This window comes from Dasypus novemcinctus, chromosome 9, assembly GCF_030445035.2.
Source record: "Dasypus novemcinctus isolate mDasNov1 chromosome 9, mDasNov1.1.hap2, whole genome shotgun sequence".
Classification (NCBI taxonomy): Eukaryota; Metazoa; Chordata; class Mammalia; order Cingulata; family Dasypodidae; genus Dasypus; species Dasypus novemcinctus.
This window is the reverse complement of record NC_080681.1, coordinates 32,951,431-32,970,549: the sequence shown is the minus strand read 5'-3', so window position 1 is coordinate 32,970,549 and position 19,119 is coordinate 32,951,431. Positions and strand designations below refer to the sequence as shown.

The 19,119-nt window shown below is 37.5% G+C and overlaps 1 protein-coding gene and 1 non-coding gene across 3 annotated transcripts in view; one reads left to right on the top strand and one right to left on the bottom strand.

Moving 5' to 3' along the window:
- The first annotated feature begins 3,371 nt into the window (after positions 1-3,371).
- Positions 3,372-19,119, top strand: part of MTF2 (metal response element binding transcription factor 2) — a 96,121-nt gene continuing 80,373 nt past the window's right edge. Inside the window, exon 1 of one of the 2 annotated variants that reach the window (XM_058303161.2) lies at positions 3,372-3,635. In XM_058303161.2, coding sequence (XP_058159144.1) covers positions 3,631-3,635 — 5 coding nt within the window. In that variant the 5' untranslated portion in view covers positions 3,372-3,630. The remainder of the gene's footprint in view (positions 3,636-19,119) is intronic. The other variant, XM_071217247.1, reaches the window with a different exon arrangement.
- On the bottom strand, positions 15,647-15,778 carry LOC111765083 (small nucleolar RNA SNORA31). Its single transcript, XR_002797525.1, has one exon. It is a non-coding gene; the product is annotated as a small nucleolar RNA SNORA31 (small nucleolar RNA).

Genomic DNA, 19,119 nt, shown 5'->3' with positions numbered 1-19,119 from the left:
GTTGCAGTGATTGTGGGTCCTTGACTTTTCCTTCACATGGTAATGCACATGGAAGTGTATTCTCTTTCTCTTCCCGGTTCTGTAGACTTCCACTTTCTTCTCCATGTGACTTTATCTTCATAAATCTCTAGAAATAGGAATAAGACCCAAACTTATTCAATTGGCCCACCTTCACTAATAACATTTTCAAAAGGTTCTATTTACAATGGGTTCACACACATTGGAATGGAATTAAGATTAAGAATTTTCTCTGAGGAACATAACTCAATCTACCATAAGTATTGGTGAGGTTATGGAGAAATTGGAACGCTTCTATATTGCTGGTGGTACTAATACTTTGGAGAACAGTTTGGTGGTTTCTTAAAAAGTTAAACATAAACTTACCATACCCTGAGCCTCAACAGACTTCAGCTCCTACACTCTGATTTATTGGACTTACCCCACTCAGCTAACATGGAGTTGAAGAAGGTCAACCACCACACCATGGAGCCAAGAGTGCCTACAACTGAAAGCAGGAGGATTGCATCCAGTATCCATGTGGAATCTAAGCCCCCACTTGACATAGATGTGCAATGGACACGACCAATCCAATGTCCACAGAGAAAATGTGGCATTGGTGTGGGAAGGGTGGCCATGGTGGCTGCTGGGTGTGGGGAATGGGAGGAAGAGATGAGATGGGGAGGCGTTTTCGGGACGTGGAGTTGTCCTGGGTGGTGCTTCACGGACAACTACAGGACATTGTAGATCCTCCCAAGGCCCACTGGATGGAACGTGGGAGAGTGTGGGCTATGATGTGGACCATTGACTATGGGGTGCAGTGATGCCCAGAGATGTACTTACCAGGTGCAATGGATGTGTCATGATGATGGGAGAGAGTGTTGCTGTGGGGGGAGTGGGGGGTGGGGGCGGTGGGGTTGAATGGGACCTCATATTTTTTGAATGTAATATTTTTTAAAAAAATGAATTAAAAAAATAAATAAATAAACTTACCATAGAACTCAGCAATTGCTTTCCTAGGAATCTATCCAAGAGACATGAAACAAAATCCAGAAAAAACTTGTACACTAATGTTCATAAGTAGCTTATTTATAATAGCCAAAATTGGAAACAATTCATATATCCACCAATTGGTTAATAAACAAAAGGTGATACATTCATAGAATGGAGTATTACTCAGCAATAGAAAGGAAAGAACTACAGATACCTACTACAATATGAATCAACCTCAAAGACATTATGTTAAGTGAAAGAAGCCAGCTGCAAAAGACTACAGTATATACATATTGTATGATTACATTGATATGAAATGTCAGAAAAGACAGATCTATTGAGACAGCAGATTGCATGGCGTTGGGTGTGGGAAAGAGAATTGACTACAAATGCACATAAGGGATATTTTGGGGGTGATGGTTGCACAACTCTAGTCTTTGTTTATTGCAGTTATTTAGATCCCAAAGTGACATGTTACACCATAACACATGCTTCCATGATCACCATAGCAGGGAGAGAGCAGAATGTGCCTCTGCCTCTCAAAGATTCTGCTAGGAAGTGATATATGTCACTTCACTCTCCATTTCATTGATGAAAGCAGGCAGGATACATGGCCATGCCTAATTTAAAAGGGGCAAAACAGTACAGTTTTACTATGTGTCTGGAAGAGAGAAGAGCAAGAATATTTCTGAAAAACCATAATGACTATCGCAGAAATAATAACAATAATAAAAAGATACATTTTACAGTGACTGCAGTCACTTTGCACTTCTAAGGCCCTATACTCTGCTTAGTTAACGGAAAGAAATTTCTAAGGCTGCAGGTGTGTTCTTTGCATTTTACAATGACTTCCTCAGTGCCCTTAATCCTCTGAGCACCTGGTTTCCTTAAACATTCAGTTTTGCCTTTGGACTCATGTTTGCATATAAAAGCAACAAGCTTTTTTTTTTTTTTGGTCGTAGACGGGGCATCATTATCTTTTCTCAAATAAGGGATTAGAATATGTGTATCAGCCTAAAGAGGTCAAAAGTTAGACCAGTAAGTGGAAATTCCAGGATGGCAGATTGTATGTCTATATAAGGAAGAATTTTCTATATATTAGAGTTTCTGAGATTGAAATGACTACCTCTAAGGTATTGAATCACTGAAGACGCTGGAGTTGAGGTTTGATGACCATTTGACAGAAATTTTGAGGAAAACTTAAAATATTTTCCAAAACACAGTAAATGTACCTGTTTGTGTAGTTTTCACCCATTTTTGGCTGAATCTGCTTTTTTTAACTCAAAATTTTCCTCAACCAAAAGCCTGAAGGATCTTGAAGACAAATTTATGAGAAAACGGCATTTGAAAGTTTAGGGAAAAAAAAAGTTTAGTGAGATTCATCAGGAAAGAAAAGTGAGGAAGGGTATTACCAAAGTATTTAAAATCTCGGATGGTGTTGGTAAAATGAATATGGATTACTTGCCATATCCTGAGAGGACAGGCTGAAGAAGACCCTTTTGAAATTTGAGCAGGAGTTAAAGCCACGAAAGGTACTTTGGCATAGAGAGAAAAATAGGCTATTAACTGTCCCTCTGAGATAATATGGGACAAAGATATAAGATGATATAAAAAATATTTTGACAAAGTTATAAACAAAGGTACCAAGTGGCTACTAGAAGCCACTTCTTGGTTATATCTAAGTTTAATTTTGAAGTCAGGGACAAGCACACATTCTGTTTGCCACTTGAGACCCCTGTCGCCAGAATATTGGGCAGGCTAAAGGTCTGCCCTTGTAAGAAAAAGTTCTGTATTCCTAAAATAAACCGCTTAGCTTGGGGTTTCTCAGATTTCATTACAATTAGGAAGAAGTGCAAAGCTGGTAAAAAAGAAAAATCCTTCATCGTCAGGGGAAAAGAATCTGAAAATCTTCCCGATAAGCAACTTCTGATCAGAAGTTTGGGGGTACATGGATAATCGCTGAACAAAATTTAATTCTGAGATCCAGGATCTCTTCTCCGATGAACAGCAGGCCTCACGGTAAAGGTACAAGAGATGTACTTTAGCTAAAGTTTTCTTCACGGATAGAAGTCGGCCCGGCAAAACGTGCAAAACACGCTCCCATTTCTCAGGTAAAACAATATCCACCAATGAGGTTGGGTAAGCGCTTTCCCTTATGAGTGAAACAACATTGAACGGCAGCGTCCAGGAGCGAAACTCTCACTATTGTGTTAGCGCCGGCAGCGGAAGAACCTGGTCTCACCGTGCTATTAAAAAGTCCCTCTTTGTTCAGCCACAGCCGAGACGTCGGCAGCAGTGTTCTTCCGCGGCCGCCGCTCAGACCCCGCCCCGCCGCAGCTTTGGAGAGCTGCCATTCGGCACTGGAGTGGCTCCGCGCTCCCAGAATGCACCGGCAGTCCGCGGGAAACCAAAATGGCGAAGGGCTGTAGTGAAGTGGGGTGTGTTTGAGGCCGGTGTAAGAACGCCCACTCTACCCTCCACCCTCATTCCCAGGACCCTGGTTTGTGCGTGCGTATGTGCGGGGTGCCCGGTGGGGCGGGTGCCCAGTAAGTGCTCGAACTCGTAGGAGAAGCGCCAAGGGGGACGTGATTGGTTATTTTTTTTCCTGTATGAAGCGGTTGGTACCACTGAAGTGACCGAATGAGGTGAGAGACCTTGGCCTGGAAACCTACTCTTCCGCAGGAGGTGGGGGGAGAGGAAGAAGAAAGGAAGCAAGTATAAAAGGGAAAGATGGAGGACCGAGGTGGGGGTGGGGTGGGGGCGCCACTGTGTGCATTTAATTTAGATACCTTGCATTTATTTGTATGTTGAAAAGAATGGATGGAAAGGAGAAGTCATTTGGGTTTGGGAGACTATAGGGGCTAAAAGAAAGCAGTGGGTTGGAGAAGTCGTTTGAAGGAACAAGATGAAACGTTGAGTCGGGGAAGCTGTGTTTGGAGGAGCAGGAAGGAACCTGGGGGCGGGAGACTATTAGAAGGACTGAAGGAACCTGGTGCCGAGGGGGTGGGGAACCGAGGGGAGGAGCTGTTAAGAAATGGGGGCTGGGGGAGATGTGGGGAGCAGAGTGAAAGGGCTACCTGGGACCTTAGGAGGCGCAGAGTAGCAGCTTGGAACCGGAGGGTAGAGTGGAGTGCAAGGATAAGGGGAACACTGAAGTGGAGCCTTGGAGCAAACCCTGAAAGCTTAAAGGAAAGAGGTGGGAAGGAAAGTGTAGATGGGGGGAGAAGTACCTTGCGTTTGGAGCCCTGCAAAAATCGGAGACATTTCTCTTTATAATTAGATCTAACTCATATTCCTGCTCAGATGTAGATCTGTTCGTTTTTACAACTGTGGTAGTTACCGTTTAATTTGCCAAGATTTCTTAACATGTTTTGGTAGTGCCAGAATCTTAACTCTGTGTTTTACAATCTGGTGTCCTTGGTTACTACAGTTTTTCTTTGGAATCATTTGGAGGAAACAGATGGATTTAACGGGGTGATTTGAGAAACAGTGGGGGAAACAATGGGAAAAGGCTATGGAATGCTACTCTAAAGACATTTAACTTTGGTATAGAACCCATCTAATACTAATTCAAATATGAATACCTAGGTAGGCCTCTGCATAACGTAGAGGAAAGTACCCTGGACTTTCTGACCTGTGAGGTCAGTACAGAACTAAAAATATGTAAATAGTGCCTGATTTAACTTGAGTCCAGATGCTCCGGAAGTAACTTTCTCCTTGAGATTGATTCCATGTGACCCTCTTGTATACCTTGTCTAACAGGCCGGTTTCAATTTCCATATTTTCATTCCCTTGAGAGTTTTTTTTTTTTTTTCCCCCCCAGTGGATTGCAAAGGCAGTTGAATTTATAAAAGTATCTAATGTAGATAAAATAGAATGCACTTAAATTCTTAGAAAAACCTTTCGGAGGTTTTGAAAGTGCTTTAAATGGAGCCATTTTGACTAACAGCTTTAGATACCCAGTAGTTTTGTCAAGGAAAGTCTTGAATTTAAATTTCTGAACAAAGTATTCTACTTTAGATTTAGAATGTTATTCACACTCCAAATATTTGGAATGATGACTTGAGAAGGAATGCAAAAGTTTTTTCCTTTTTCGATTACTAAATAAAAATGCACTTAAATACACGTTTAAAATGTGCTCAACTTCAGTTTTTCTTAAAATGCTAAAAATGTTCTGAAATACTTCAATTCAGAATGCACCTGTTTCCAGATAATGCCTATTCATAATACCCCAGTATTAATAGACATTAATGTAAATCTTTATCTCTCAGGATGAAATAAGTGTACACAGAATTTTAGAATTAGAAGTATAGAAATCATCTGGTTAAACTTTTTTTCTAGATGAACTCAAATCTATATAATAATCCTTTAAATTATGCCTATTCCTTCAAAATTCCAGAAAGAGGATTTTATTCTATTCGTTTTTCTATGGTCGGTAAATTCTTTGATGTCATGCATATATACTTTTTTATTAGATCTTTGACTGAAAGGATTATGTTTTCATATTTTAGCATAATCTTTACATGTGATTCCAGGAAACCGTGTTATAGTGATAATCTGTTTTAACAGATGGGGAAGTTTTCCTCTGACAAGGTGCCGAGACCAACATCTGTAGTTTGATGGTTATGAAATAAAACCTGTTTTCTTTTTCACTTAATCTAAACTTCCAGGAGCAGTATTCCTTGGATGATATTACCCCCCCTCCCCCTTTCAGGATAATTTGTTTATTGTAGTAGAATACAGTATAACAACCTAGCCTATAGATGTTTTTCTCTGGATGTTTCTTAGATGTTAGGACAGTACTTTCCAATAAAACTTTCTTCAATGGTGGCAGTTCTATATCTGCTCTTTTAGTCACTAGCGACATGTGATTATTGAGCACTTGAAATGTGACTAATGTGACTGCGAACTTAATTTATAATTTAATTCATTAAAGTGAAAAATTTGTGGCCATATGTGACTAGTGGCTCCCGTATTGGACAACACAGAATTAGGGGTTAATGCATCCATGTATTAGGAATAGTCATATCCATTAGCTTTGAAACCACAGGAACCCAAGGGTCAGAATTTTCTGCCTTACAGCTTAGGATATTCAAGTTCTCTATACATTTCAAAGATGAAATATTCCTTTTTGGTACCCATGTCTTCTGTCTTTTATCTGTTTTCATGTAACATTGCAGAAGAATAGTGAAGGTAGCAACTTCTCTGGTACTTGTAACGTGCAAGATTCTGCTTATGTCAAACAAAAACAACAAAAATAGATGTTAGGAAAGTTAATTTTAGTTAAGTTTTTAAAAAATATACTTTGCTATTTTTGCATGTCAGTTTAAAAAAACTTTTCATTAAGGAAAATTTCAAACAAAGTGAACCAGAATAGTATAATGAACTTTAATTTGTCCATTACCCAGCTTCAATAGTTCTTAACATTCTGCCACTCTTGTTTCATCTATATCTCCACCCACATTCCACTCCATTGTATTATTATTTAAAAAAATTTTTAAGGTAAAATTTACACATACTGAAATGCACAAGTCATCTAATTTTTGAGGTTTGAACATTTGTGTGGAAACTTCCAATAGTTTAATTCCAACAGTATAATTAATTCCCCATGCATTCATTTTAAAAAAAAATAGTTTTATTGAGACATAATTGGCATACTGTATTTACTTGTAGACAAATAGACTTTTTAAAAATTTTTACTTTATTATTTTTAAAAAATTTATCCCCTTCCCCCTTGACAGTTCTCTTGTTTATCTGCTCACCTTCTCCAGGAGGCACTGGGAACTGAACCCAGGACCTCCCACATGGGAGGCGAATGCCCAATAGCCTGAGCTATATCTGCTCCCTATGGGCTTCATCGTCTGCTGGCTTGTGGCATCTGCTCATTCGTGCAGGGTACGATCATCTAGCAAGTGGAATAAGGAATCTAGCTCTCGATGTGACAGGTGCAAGCGTCTGCTTGTCTTCTCTAGGAGACACCGGGACCCAAACCTGGGACCTCCTCTGTAGTAGGCAGGTACCCAACTGGTTGAGCCACATCTGCTTCCCTGGACTCTTTTAAAGTATACAATTTAGGGGGTTTTAGTATATATATATTCATGTAATTGTGCAACTATCACCACTATCTGATTTCAGATCATTTTGAACATTTCCAAAAGAACCCTGTATTCATTAGCAGTCATTCCCCATTTCATGTGTAAGAAACCATTGCCTAATTGAAGGGAACTGTACAAATTTGACAAATGGATATACCTGTGTTACTCATACCCTTATCACAGTATATAATATTTCTGTTGTAGAATGCGCCCTTGTGGCCTTTCCCAGTTATTCCCTTCCTCAATTGCTCTTCTGATTTTTTTCACCTTAGATTAGTTTTGGCTAGAACGTAATATAAATGGAATAAAAAAGTAAGCATATCAGTTTAAGAATTTTATCTTGTTTCATTAATCTAGAACACAATCCTAGCTTGAAAATCACAGTGTATGCAGGATTTTTATAGTAATGACTTAAGGATTTTCCATTGTTTCATACAATACTGGCAAACACTTTGTGTAATACAAAGATTTTTTTTTTAATGGTTTGTGAAGATGGTTGTCATATTTGGAGTGGACAAAACTGAGTAGGGACTTACAAAGTTCAAATACCAAGGATGGGGATTTAAATGTTAGGGATACAGGGGAGCATGAGGAATCTTTGTGGTTTATGGAAATAATGGTATCTTGACTTTATTAATGATAATCGGGCTTGTTATTGTTCTTTAGATTTATGGTGCTTCTATTGGGAGAAACTGGGTAAAGGGTACACAGGATCTCCCTGTGTTTATTTCTTATGACTGCATATGAGTCTACCATTGTCTCAATCTAAAATGTTTAATTCAAAATAAAGGAGGGGGGAGCAGATGTAGCTCAAGTGGTTGAGCGCCTTCTTCCCATGTGCAAGGTCCCAGGTTCTATCCCAGGCTCTATCCCCAGTACGTACTAAAAACAAAAAACAAATGAAAATCCAGCTCTCGTTGGGGAGTGGATGAAGCTCAGTGGTTGACGCCTGCTTCCTATGTATGAGGTCCTGGGTTCAATCCCTGATACCTCCTAAAAGAAGAAGAATAATTAATAATAAAAGAGAACGAAGTGGACCAAAGCAGGCAAAGTTTGTTCTATTTCAGTCAACCAGGTGCTAAAAACAAACTACAGATGAGCTTCTGTTTTTTCCCTGTCCTTGCTACTGAAGTTTATATTGCAGTAAAATCTCCCACAACTGTTTTGGTCACATACCAAAAATGTGGGTGGGGCACAGTGGTCTAGTGGAAATTACTAAATATACTCTGAAGATTTGAGTCTGAGTTTAGTCTACTAACTGTAGCAACCTTAGTTTCTTTACCTGTAAAATGGGGGTGATGCCTTCCTGTGTTATTCACAGGATTGTTGGGAGGATCAAGGACAATATAGGAGAAAGCACTTTATAAACTTTAGATGCAATATGATTGTATGGTATTAATTTACAAAATATTTTTTCCAAAAAGTTGTTATAGAGATCTAGATAGCCATGTATACCTGTTGTAAAGCCTGTGCTTGATGCACTACAAACACCCCATACTGTCTTCCTCCCCAGATGAGTATGTCTAATACTGAATGAATAATTTATTTTTGCTTTATTCATAATAGTGGTTTCAAACATGTTAACCAAACTATGTTCCCTACTGAGTATAATGTATTTAGAATTTTTTTTTTTAAGATTTATTACTTATTTCTCTCCCCTTCCCCCCTCCCCCCAGTTGTCTGCTCTCTGTCCATTCGCTGTGTGTTCTTCTGTGACTGCTTCTATCCTTATCAGCGGCACCGGGAATCTGTGTTTCTTTTTGTTGCGTCATCTTGCTATGTCAGCTCTCTGTGTGTGCGGTGCCATTCTTGGGCAGGCTGCACTTTTGCGCTGGGCTGCTCTCCTTACAGGGCACACTCCTTGCGTGTGGGGCTCCTCTACATGGGGGACACCCCTGCATGGCACGGCACTCCTTGTGTGCATCAGCACTGCATGTGGGCCAGCTCCACACGGGTCAGGGAGGCCCGGGGTTTGAACCGCGGACCTCCCATGTGGTATAGGCGGACGCCCTATCCATTGGGCCAAGTCCGCTTCCCAATTTAGAAGTTTTATTGAATCAAAAGTTGGATGTTAAAGAGCCATGTATATGTGTATATATGGTTTCCATCTGAAAAATACTGGTACTTGGTATTTTTAGGATGTTTTATAAATTACTGACCAGCCCTAATAGTTATGATTGATATTAGATATGTGCCACAATTAACTGTAGAGTTAAAAAAAAAAACAAACAAAAATCAGTAAATAGGACCAGTTTCCTGGAGATTCTGATTTGGTAGGTTTGGGATGGGCTTTTGTATATATTTATATTTTTACCTTATTATTCCCACTTAATTTTATTTTGCAGTCAAGATTAAGAAATACTACATTTTGTTCTAGGGTCAAGATCAGAAACTTACTAGTTCTTAATAAAAATGTTGCCAAGAGCTGTTCAAAAGCAAGATTACTATTAGGCCACATTTTTCATATTTGGATGAAAAAAAAAAGTTTTAGCACTGTTTCCATAACACTCATGTTTAAAATATTTTAAATTAATGCTTAATATAGTTAATGGAACTTGTAAGTCTGGAAACTTTGTGGATTGTTAAATGTTTTATGAACATTTAAGTGTTAAATGTTTTATGAATGTTTTACCTGTTGAAATAATAGTGAATTTCCTTTCAGGGAAGTGTTTAAGCAGAGGCTAGATGATTACCTTTAAGTAAGGATGTTATAAAGGGGTATTTATTCCATTAGCTAGGAAGTAAAAATGACCTTCCTGGTAGCTCTAAAACTAAGATTCTAGATTATAATGAAAACAGTGGGCATAGCTTTTCCTTTAGGTTAATGATGAAAATTGTTGGGAAGATAGAATACTTTCCAAAGTCAAGTTTCTCCAGAGCATTCTTTTTCTAGTTTTCTCCCAGGCTCTAGAGTCTTTTCCACTTCTGACAGTTGTCTAAATCCATTTCTTGAATTTTTCTCTCTAAACAGACCAGCTGAAGAATATGATATTATCACCTCGATTTTTTGTTTACAGTGTTTTATTAATCCTCATTTGTGCGGAACAAAGAAAAGTGATTATTTATAAAGATTAAACAAATCTAAAACATTCTTATAGTTCATTGTATTCCCTTGTGTCGTGATTCTTAATCTTTTTGGTCTCAAGAGAATAATTTTTCATTCTTAACTTTTGAGTACCTCAAAGAACTTTTGTTAGTGAGGGTTATTTCTAGCAATATTTACGGTATTAGAAAATAAAACCGAGACAACTTTAAAACAAAACTATTCATATGTACATTAACCTTCAGAATGGTGAAATCATCACACATCAGTTAGCCTCTGGAAATGCCACTGTAAATTTATGGAAGGATGAGAGTGAAAAGGGAAAATAATTTCTTCGTATTATTTTGAAACTGGCCTTGACCTTGTAGGCTGCATTGAAAAGGTCTAGGTGACCCCAGCAGTGGCAGTTTGAGAACTGCTACTGTGGACCACTGTTTCTTTAAGGAAATAGGGTTATTTCATGCATTGCAGGGTTTTAGCAGTCCTGGCCTGGCAGATCTTATGTCTCTTCCTGGAAAAAATTGGGAGCTTTCAGGCAAGGACTGCTTTCTACTTCCTACCCTTACAACCACCAACTTATAGATGTACCTATCCTTGCACCTTCTTTCTCAGGAGAGATGATCCTTCTTTGATGCCATGATTCCATTTCTCTGTCTTGTGTTTTCAGTTCATTTTTGGACACCTTCCTTCCATATTAGAAACACAGTCAAGACTTACCATATTTAAAAACGCAGAAAAAGCCATTTACCTTTCCTTGTAGCCTTATCTAGATGTATGTAATCCTTGCTCCTTTACTGAGCCAGCCATCTTAAAAAATTAGGTTCTGCTTCCATTCATACTTTTATTAATAAAGATTCATTTAAATACATATACTGATTGTAGAAAATTTAAATGTTAGTAAAAGTTTACAAGTAATCTATATCACAAAGGCCACCACAAAAACCTTTGTCTCTTCTCTTTTACTTCTAATCATATTTTTCACTTTGTTAAATGCTTTAACATTTTTTAATGGATTAATACATGCATGTGACTAAAAATAGGGAAGGGTTTAAAATGAAAAATGAAGTCTTATAACTTCTTGATCCTGCTTCTGAGCGGGAACCACTTTAATTTTTAACTGTTAGAATCATTTGTTCCTGTCACGCTGTATTGCTAAGTAATATATCCTGATTCATTCACTTTAGATATCTTATATGTAAAGGTCTTCTTGCTATGATAAAGATGCATCTCATTAGAGAGATTGTTTCATAATTTTCTTATATCTTTTTCTGTCTTTGCTATTAGGGTGATGTTGGCTTCATAAAATGTTTTGGGTAATTTTCCCTCCTCTTCAATTTGTTGGAACAGTTTAAACAGGATTGGTATTAATTCTTTTCCAAATGTTTGGTAGAATTCACCCGTGAAACCATCTGGTCCTGGACTTGTCTTTGCTGGGAGATTTTTTTATGACAGTTTCACTCTCCTTAAATATGATTAGTTTGTTAAGTTCTTGTATTTCTTGTAACGTCAGTGTAGGTAGGTTGTGCACTTCTAGGAATTTGTCCATTTCATCTAGGTTGTCTAGTTTGTTGGCATACAATTTCTCATAATATCCTCTCAAGATTCTTTTTATTTCTGTGGGGTCAGTCGTAATTTCGTCCCTTTCATTTCTGATAGTATTTATTTGCATCTTACTTCTTTCTTCCTTTGTTAGTCTACTAGGGGTTTGCCAATTTTATTGATCTTCTCAAGTTAGAAGCAGCTTTTGGTTTTGTTGATTTTCTCTGTTGTTTTTTTGTTCTCAATTTCATTTATTTCTGCTCTAATCTTTATTATTTCTTTCCTTCTGCTTGCATTTGGATTGGTTTGCTGTTCTTTTTCTAGTTTCTTAGTTGTTCAGTTAAATCTTTGAAGTTAGCTCTTCTTTTTTAATACAGGTGTTTAGGGCTATAAATTTCCCTCTCAAGACTGCCTTCACTGTATCCCATAAGTTTTGATAAGTTGTGTTTTTGTTTTCATTTGTCTCTATATTTACTGGTTTCACTTGCAGTTTTTATATTGTTTTGACTAAGTCAATATTATTCTCTGCAGAGCCAGATAGTCCCATGAGTACAGGTCCTTTTGTATACCGCCTTTTTTTCCCTTTAAAATTCTGACCCTTATTCGGTTTTCTCTGCTCGGTCTCCTCTATAAATTTTTCTATTTTATCATACTGTTTAGTTGGTGGAATCCTTATCTTTCATCTTACACCTTTTTTTTGGAGCTCTCTTTCCTGTTCTAATCCAAACTGGTTGCTATCTAGGTCTTTTTCATGTCTTCCATCCTGGGCTTCCCTATGTTCTCTTCGGTTTGATACCTCTTACTTGCATCCCATGCTCTTTTCTTTCTTGGGGGATACTTCCTCCTTTTGCTAGAGTCAAATCCTTAATTCTTGGCTTAAGGTCTTAACGTTCATTTTATATGCCCTTTTTTTTTTTTTTTTTTTTTGGTATGCTTTATTTTTTTAAATTTTATGTTTTGGAAGATACGTAGATCACAAAAAACGTTACATAAAAAATATGAGGTTCCCAAATACTCCACACTCACCCCACCCGAATCCTCTCCTCCCACATCAACAACCTCTTTCGTCATTGTAATATATGCCTTCATTTTCTACTCACATTTTGTCTGATAGGGAATTATGATTTGAACATTAATTTTCTTCAGAATTTCGAGGCATTGACCCACTGTCTTCTTGTATCTCATGTTGCTTTTGAGAAGCCCAATTCTAGCATGAGTCATGTTCTTTTGTAGGTAGCTTGATTTTTCCCTCTAGAAGATTATAGGATCTTCTATTTTCAGTGTTATAAAATTTCATGAAACTTTTTTTTTTTCCTTTTGAAAAGTAATTTTCTCCTCTGAATTTTCTTGTGGCTTTCTTATGATGTCATTGTTTATACGTTCTTGATTGATGGCCTGACTCTTATTTTTATATCTTCATTTGAGAGTCAATTTCTTTAACTTATTTTTCCAGTTCTATTTATTTATTTCTTTTTGAGAAGTTGTGAGTTTACCAAACAATCATGCATAAAATACAGGGTTCCTGTACGTTTCCCCACCACCAACACCTTGGTGTGGAACATTTGTTAACAGTTTATGATAGCACCTTATAGTCACACTTTTTTAAACAGTACTTCCCTTTGTTACAGTTGAAAAATTATTAAAATAGTTCTATCTAGGATTCATTATTTACAGTAGGCGTATTTTTCCCCATATGCTACTGTATTGTTTTGACCTTGTATTAGTATCATACATTTATTTTAATTCATGCAAGAACATTCTTGTACTATTAACCGTAGTCCATTCTCTACAGTAAGATTCATGGTGTTGTACAGTCCTTTGTTTTATCTTTTAATTTTATTCTAGCAATATATATACCCTAAATTTTCTTCTTTTAGTCACATTTACCTATACAGTTCAGTGCTGTTGATAACACAATATGTGTTACTGTCACCACCATTAATTTCCAAACCTATACCATCAGCCTAGATAGAACTTTTGTGCAAGTTAAGCATTACCTCCCCATTCTCTAACCCCTGTCTCCTGGTAGCCTTTATTCTAGATTCTAACTCTAATAAGTTTGCTTGTTATAATTAGTTCATAACAGTGAAATCATAAAATATTTGTCCTTTTGTGTCTGGCTTCATTCAACATAGTGACCTCAGGGTTCATTCATGTTGTCATCTGCTTTGGGGCTTTATTTCTTTTTATGACCAAATAATTACATTTTTTGTATATCCCACATTTTGTTTATCCATTCATTGGTTGATGGTTGCTTGGGTTTCTTCCATTTTTTGGCAAATGAGTAATGCTGGTATGAACATCGACGTGCATATTGATTTGTATTTCTCTAATAGCTAGTGATGTTGAACATCTTTTCATGTGCTTTTTAGCCATTTGTATTTCCTCTTTGGAGAAATGTCTATTCAGGTATTTTGCCCATCTTTTAATTGGGTTGCTTGACTTTTATTGTTGACTTGTAGGATTTCTTTATTCTGGATAAACCCTTATTGAATATGTGGTTTCCAAATATTATCTCCTACTGAGTAGGTTGTCTTTTATCCTTTACATAAACATTTTTAATTTTGAGGAGGTCCCATTTATCAACTTTTTTTCTTTCGTTACTTGTGCTTTGGGTGTAAAGTTTTAAGAAACCACTGCCTACCACAAGATCTTGAAGAAGCTTCCCTACATTTTCTTTTGGGAATTTTATAGTCCTGGTTCTTATATTTAGGTCTTTGATCCCTTTTGAGTTAAATTTGTATATACTATGAGATAAGAGTCCTCTTTCATTCTTTTGGATATGGAGATCCAGTTCTCCCAGTACTGTTTGTTGAAGAGACTTTTTTTCCCAGTTGAGTGGACTTGGAAGCTTTGTCAAAAATTAATTGGCCAAAGACATGAGGGTCTTATTTCAGAACTCTCAATCCAGTTCCATTGGTCAATATATCTCTCCTCTTGTAGTACCATGCTGTTTTGACTACTGTAGCTTTGTAATATGCTTTAAATTCAGGCAGTGTGAATCTTCCAACTTAGTTCTTTTTCAGGAGGTTTTGGCTATTCGGGGCTCTTTACCCATCCAAATAAGGCATTTGCCTTTTTCATTTCTTAAAAGAAGACTGTTGAAATTTTAATTGGGATTGTGTTTTATCTGTAAATCAGTTTATGTAGAATTGACTTCTTATCAATATTTAGCCTTCCAATTCATGAACACGGAATGCCCTTCCATTTCTTTAGGTCTTCTTTAATTTCTTTTAGCAATATTTTGTGTATAAGTCCTTTATATCCTTGATTAATTCATTCCTAGATATTTTGTTCTTTAGTTGCTATTGTAAATGTGATAATTTTTTTGATTTCCTCCTCAGATTGCTCATTGCTAGTATATAGAAACTAGTGATTTTTTGCATGTTTATCTTGTATCCTCCCACTTTGCTGAACTCGCTTATTAACTCTAGTAGCCTTGTAGATTTTTTTGGACTTTCTTTGTATAGAATAATGTCATCTGCATATAGTGAAAGTTTTACTTTTTCTTTTCCAATCTGGATACTTTTATTTATTTTTCTTGCTTGATTACTGTAGCACTTGTAGTACAGTGTTGAACAACAGTGGTGACAGTGGGCATACTTGTCGTGTTCCAGATTTAGAGGGAAATTTTCAGTCTCTCACCATTGAGTATGATGTTAGCTGTGGGTTTTTCATATATATCCTTTATCATGTTGAGGAAGTTTACTTCTATTCCTATTTTTCTAAGTGTTTTATCAAGAAGTGGTTGTGAATTTTGTTAAATGCCTTTTCTGTGTCGATTGAAATAATCATGTGGTTTTTCCCTCTTGTTTTGTTAATGTGAATTCCATTAATTGATTTTCTTTGTGTTGAACTACCCTTGCATACCTGGAATAAAATCCAGTTGATTCTGGTGTATTTTTTTAAATTATTATCTGTTTTTAAGTTTATTTCTGAGTTGCAAAGATTATTTCTCCCTCCCCATGTTTTCAGAATTTCCTGTATTCCCCCATTCCATCTTGGCTGCTATGACCAGACAGACAGACAGTGCGAGGACCTTTTTTTTCTTGCATCTGTAGTGGAAACCTTAAGCAACTGACATTAACTGCTCCAGGTCTGTCAGATGCAGTGTAAAATTCTTTTAATGTGCTTTTGGATTCAGTTAGCAAATACTTCATTGAGAAATTTTGCATCTATATTCATAAGAGAAATTGGCTTGTAACTTTCTTGTCTTATAATATCTTTATCTGGCTTTGGCATTAGGGTGATGTTGGCCTCATAGAATAAGGTAGTGTTCTGTCCTCTTAAATTTTGGGGAAGAATTTAAGAAAAATTGGTATGTATTCTCAGAATGCTTGGTAGAATTCACCTGTTCAGCCATCTGGTCCCGGACTTTTCTTTGTTGCAAGGATTTTGATGACTGATTCATTCTCTTTACTTATAATTGATCTTCAGATCTTTGTTTATTCTAGAGTCAGTGTAGGTTGTTTGTGTGTTTCTAGAAATTTGTCCATTTCAGTAAGTTGTCTTAGCTGGCATAGAGATTGTTCATAGTATCTTCTTTTATTTTAATTTTAAAAATTTATTTCTTTCCCCTTCCCCCGTTGTCTGCTCTGTGTTCCGTTTGCTGTGTGTTCTTCTGAGTCCACTTGCATTCTTGTCAGGCAGCACCGGTTATCTGTTTCTTTTTTTGTTGCATCATCTTGCTGTGTTAGCTCTCCATGTGTGTGGCGCCACTCCTGGGCAGGCTGTGCTTTTTTTGTGCAGGGAGGCTCTCCTTGCGGGGTGCACTCCTTGTGTGTTGGGCACCCCTATGCAGGGGATACCCCTGAATGGCATGGCACTCCTTGTGTATGGCAGTACTGTGTGTGAGCCAGCTCACCACATGGACCAGGAGGCCCTGGGTACTGAACCCTGGACCGCCTGTATGGTAGGCGGACGCTCTATTAGTTGAACCACATCTTCTTCCCCATAGTGTCTTCTTATGATCATTTTTATTTCTTTGGGGGGAACAGTGATGTCCCCCCTCCCCTTATTGTTACTTCTTTCTGTCTGCTTTGGGATTAATTTGCTGTTTGTTTTCTGGTTCCTGTAGGTGTACAGTTAGGTATTTGATTTTAGCTCTGTCTTCTTTTAAAGTAGGTGTTTAGTACTATAAATTTCCTTCTCAGTACTCCGTTTGCTGTATGTCATGTTTTGATATTATGTGTTCTTATTTTCCTTTGTCTTGAGACTTTTACTGATGGCTCTTGCAATTGCTTGTTTGGACTATTGATTGTTTAGTTTTGTTAACTTTGATATTATTTATGAACTTTTCCATTTTCCACCTATTATTGATTTCCAGTTTCATTCCATTATGGCCAGAGAAAGTGCTTTGTGTAATTTCAGTCTTTTTTTAAAAATTTATTGGGACTTGTTTTGGGACCCAGCATCTAGTCTTTCCTGGGGAATGATCTAATGCTCACTTGAGAAGAACATATAACCTGCTGTTTTCCGGTGCAGTGTTCTGTATATGTCTGTTCTAGTTCATATATTAATCTCTCTTCTTCCTTATTGAGACACTGTCTAGATGTTCCAGATATTGATGAGAGTGATGTATTGAAGTCTTCAGTTATTATTGTAGGGATGTCTGTTTCTCTGTTCAGTTTTACCAGTGTGTGCCTCATGTATTTTGGGTCACCATCATTAGGTGTATAAATATTTATGATAGTTATTTCTTTGTGGATTGCCCTTATATTAACATATAATGTCCTTCTTTGTCTCTTGAAACAGTTTTGCATTTAAAGTCTATTTTGTCTAATATTAGTTTAGCTATCCCAGTTCTTTTTTGGTTACTGTTTGCATGGAATATCTTTTTCCAACCTTTCAGTTTCAACCTATTTTTGTTGTTGGGTCTAAGATGAGTCTCTTGTAAACAGCATATAGTTGGATCATGCTTTTTTAAAATCCAATCTGCCACTCTTTTTTTTTTTCTCTCTCTCCTCTTCCACCCCTCTCCAGTTGTCTATTCTCTGTGTCCATTCGCTGTGTGTTCTTCTGTGACTGTTTCTATCCTTATCAGCGGCAGCGGGAATCTGTGTTTCTTTTTGTTGTGTCATCTTGCTGTGTCAGCTCATCAGCCAAGTCTGCTTCCCAGCCAATCTTTCTTTTGATTGGAGAGTTTAATCCATTAACATTCCATGTTATTACTTTAAAGGCAGTGCTTCAGACATTCTATTTTTATATGTCATAACTTTTTTTTGGTCTCTTTTTACCCTTTTAGTTACCCTTAATAATCTTCATTTCCGTGTTCTACTCCAAACCTCTCTCTCCTGCCTTTTCCTTTTAGACTACAAAACTCCATTATTTCTTGTAAGGCAGGTCTCTTGTTGATGAGCTCCCTGAGTTTCTGTTTGTGAATATTTTAACTTCCCCACATTTCTGAAGGACAGTTTAGCTGGATAAAGAATTTTTGGTTGGCAGTTTTTCTCTTTCCATACCTTAAATATAACACACCATTGCTTTCTTGCCTCCATGGTTTCTGATGAGAAATTGGCACTTAGTCTTACTGAGTGTCCCTGGTATGTGACAAATCACTTTTCTCTTGCTCCTTTCAGAATTCTCTTTTTATCTTTGGCATTCGACATGATTAGTAGGTCTCTTAGGATTTATTCTGTTTGGCATACCTTATGCTTTGTGGGCATTTCTGTTAATATTTTCCAGTAGAGTTGGGAAATTTTTGGCTAGTATTTCCTCAGATATTCATTCTGCCCCCTTTCCATTCTCTTCTCCTATTGGGACACATGTGAAGTCTATGTGAGCTTTCTGTTGTCATTCTGATCCCTAAGATCCTGCTTAGTTTTTTCCATTTTTTTCTCTGTCATAAGATTCCATTTGTCCTGTCTTCTAGTTTCCTGGTTCTTCAGCCTGTTCATATATGCTATTGTATGCCTCTAGTGTGTTTTTAATCTCTTCTGTTGTGGCCTTCATCCCCATAATTTCTTTTATGCTTATTTTTATACTTTTTTTTTTTAAATTTCTCTCCCCTTTCCCTCCCCCCCCCCCCCCCGAAGTTGTCTGCTCTCTGTGTCCATTCGCTGTATGTTCTCTGTGACCGCTTTTATCCTTATCAGCGGCACTGGGAATCTGTGTTTCTTTTTGTTGCATCATCTTGTATCAGCTCTCCGTGTGTGTAGCGCCATTCTTGGGCAGGCTGCACTTTCTTTTGTGCTGGGCGGCTCTCCTTATGGGGTGCACTGCTTGTGCGTGGGGCTCCCCTATGCGGGAGACACCCCTGTATGGCAGGGCACTCCTTGTGTGCATTAGCACTGCACCTGGGCCAGCTCCACACGGGTCAAGGAGGCCCTGGGTTTGAACCGTGGACCTCCCATGTGGAGGCAGATGTCCTATCCATTGGGCCAAGTCTCCTTCCCACACAGTACCTTCTTAATATCTTTATCTTTGTAGCCGTATTTTCCTTCATTTCCTTGA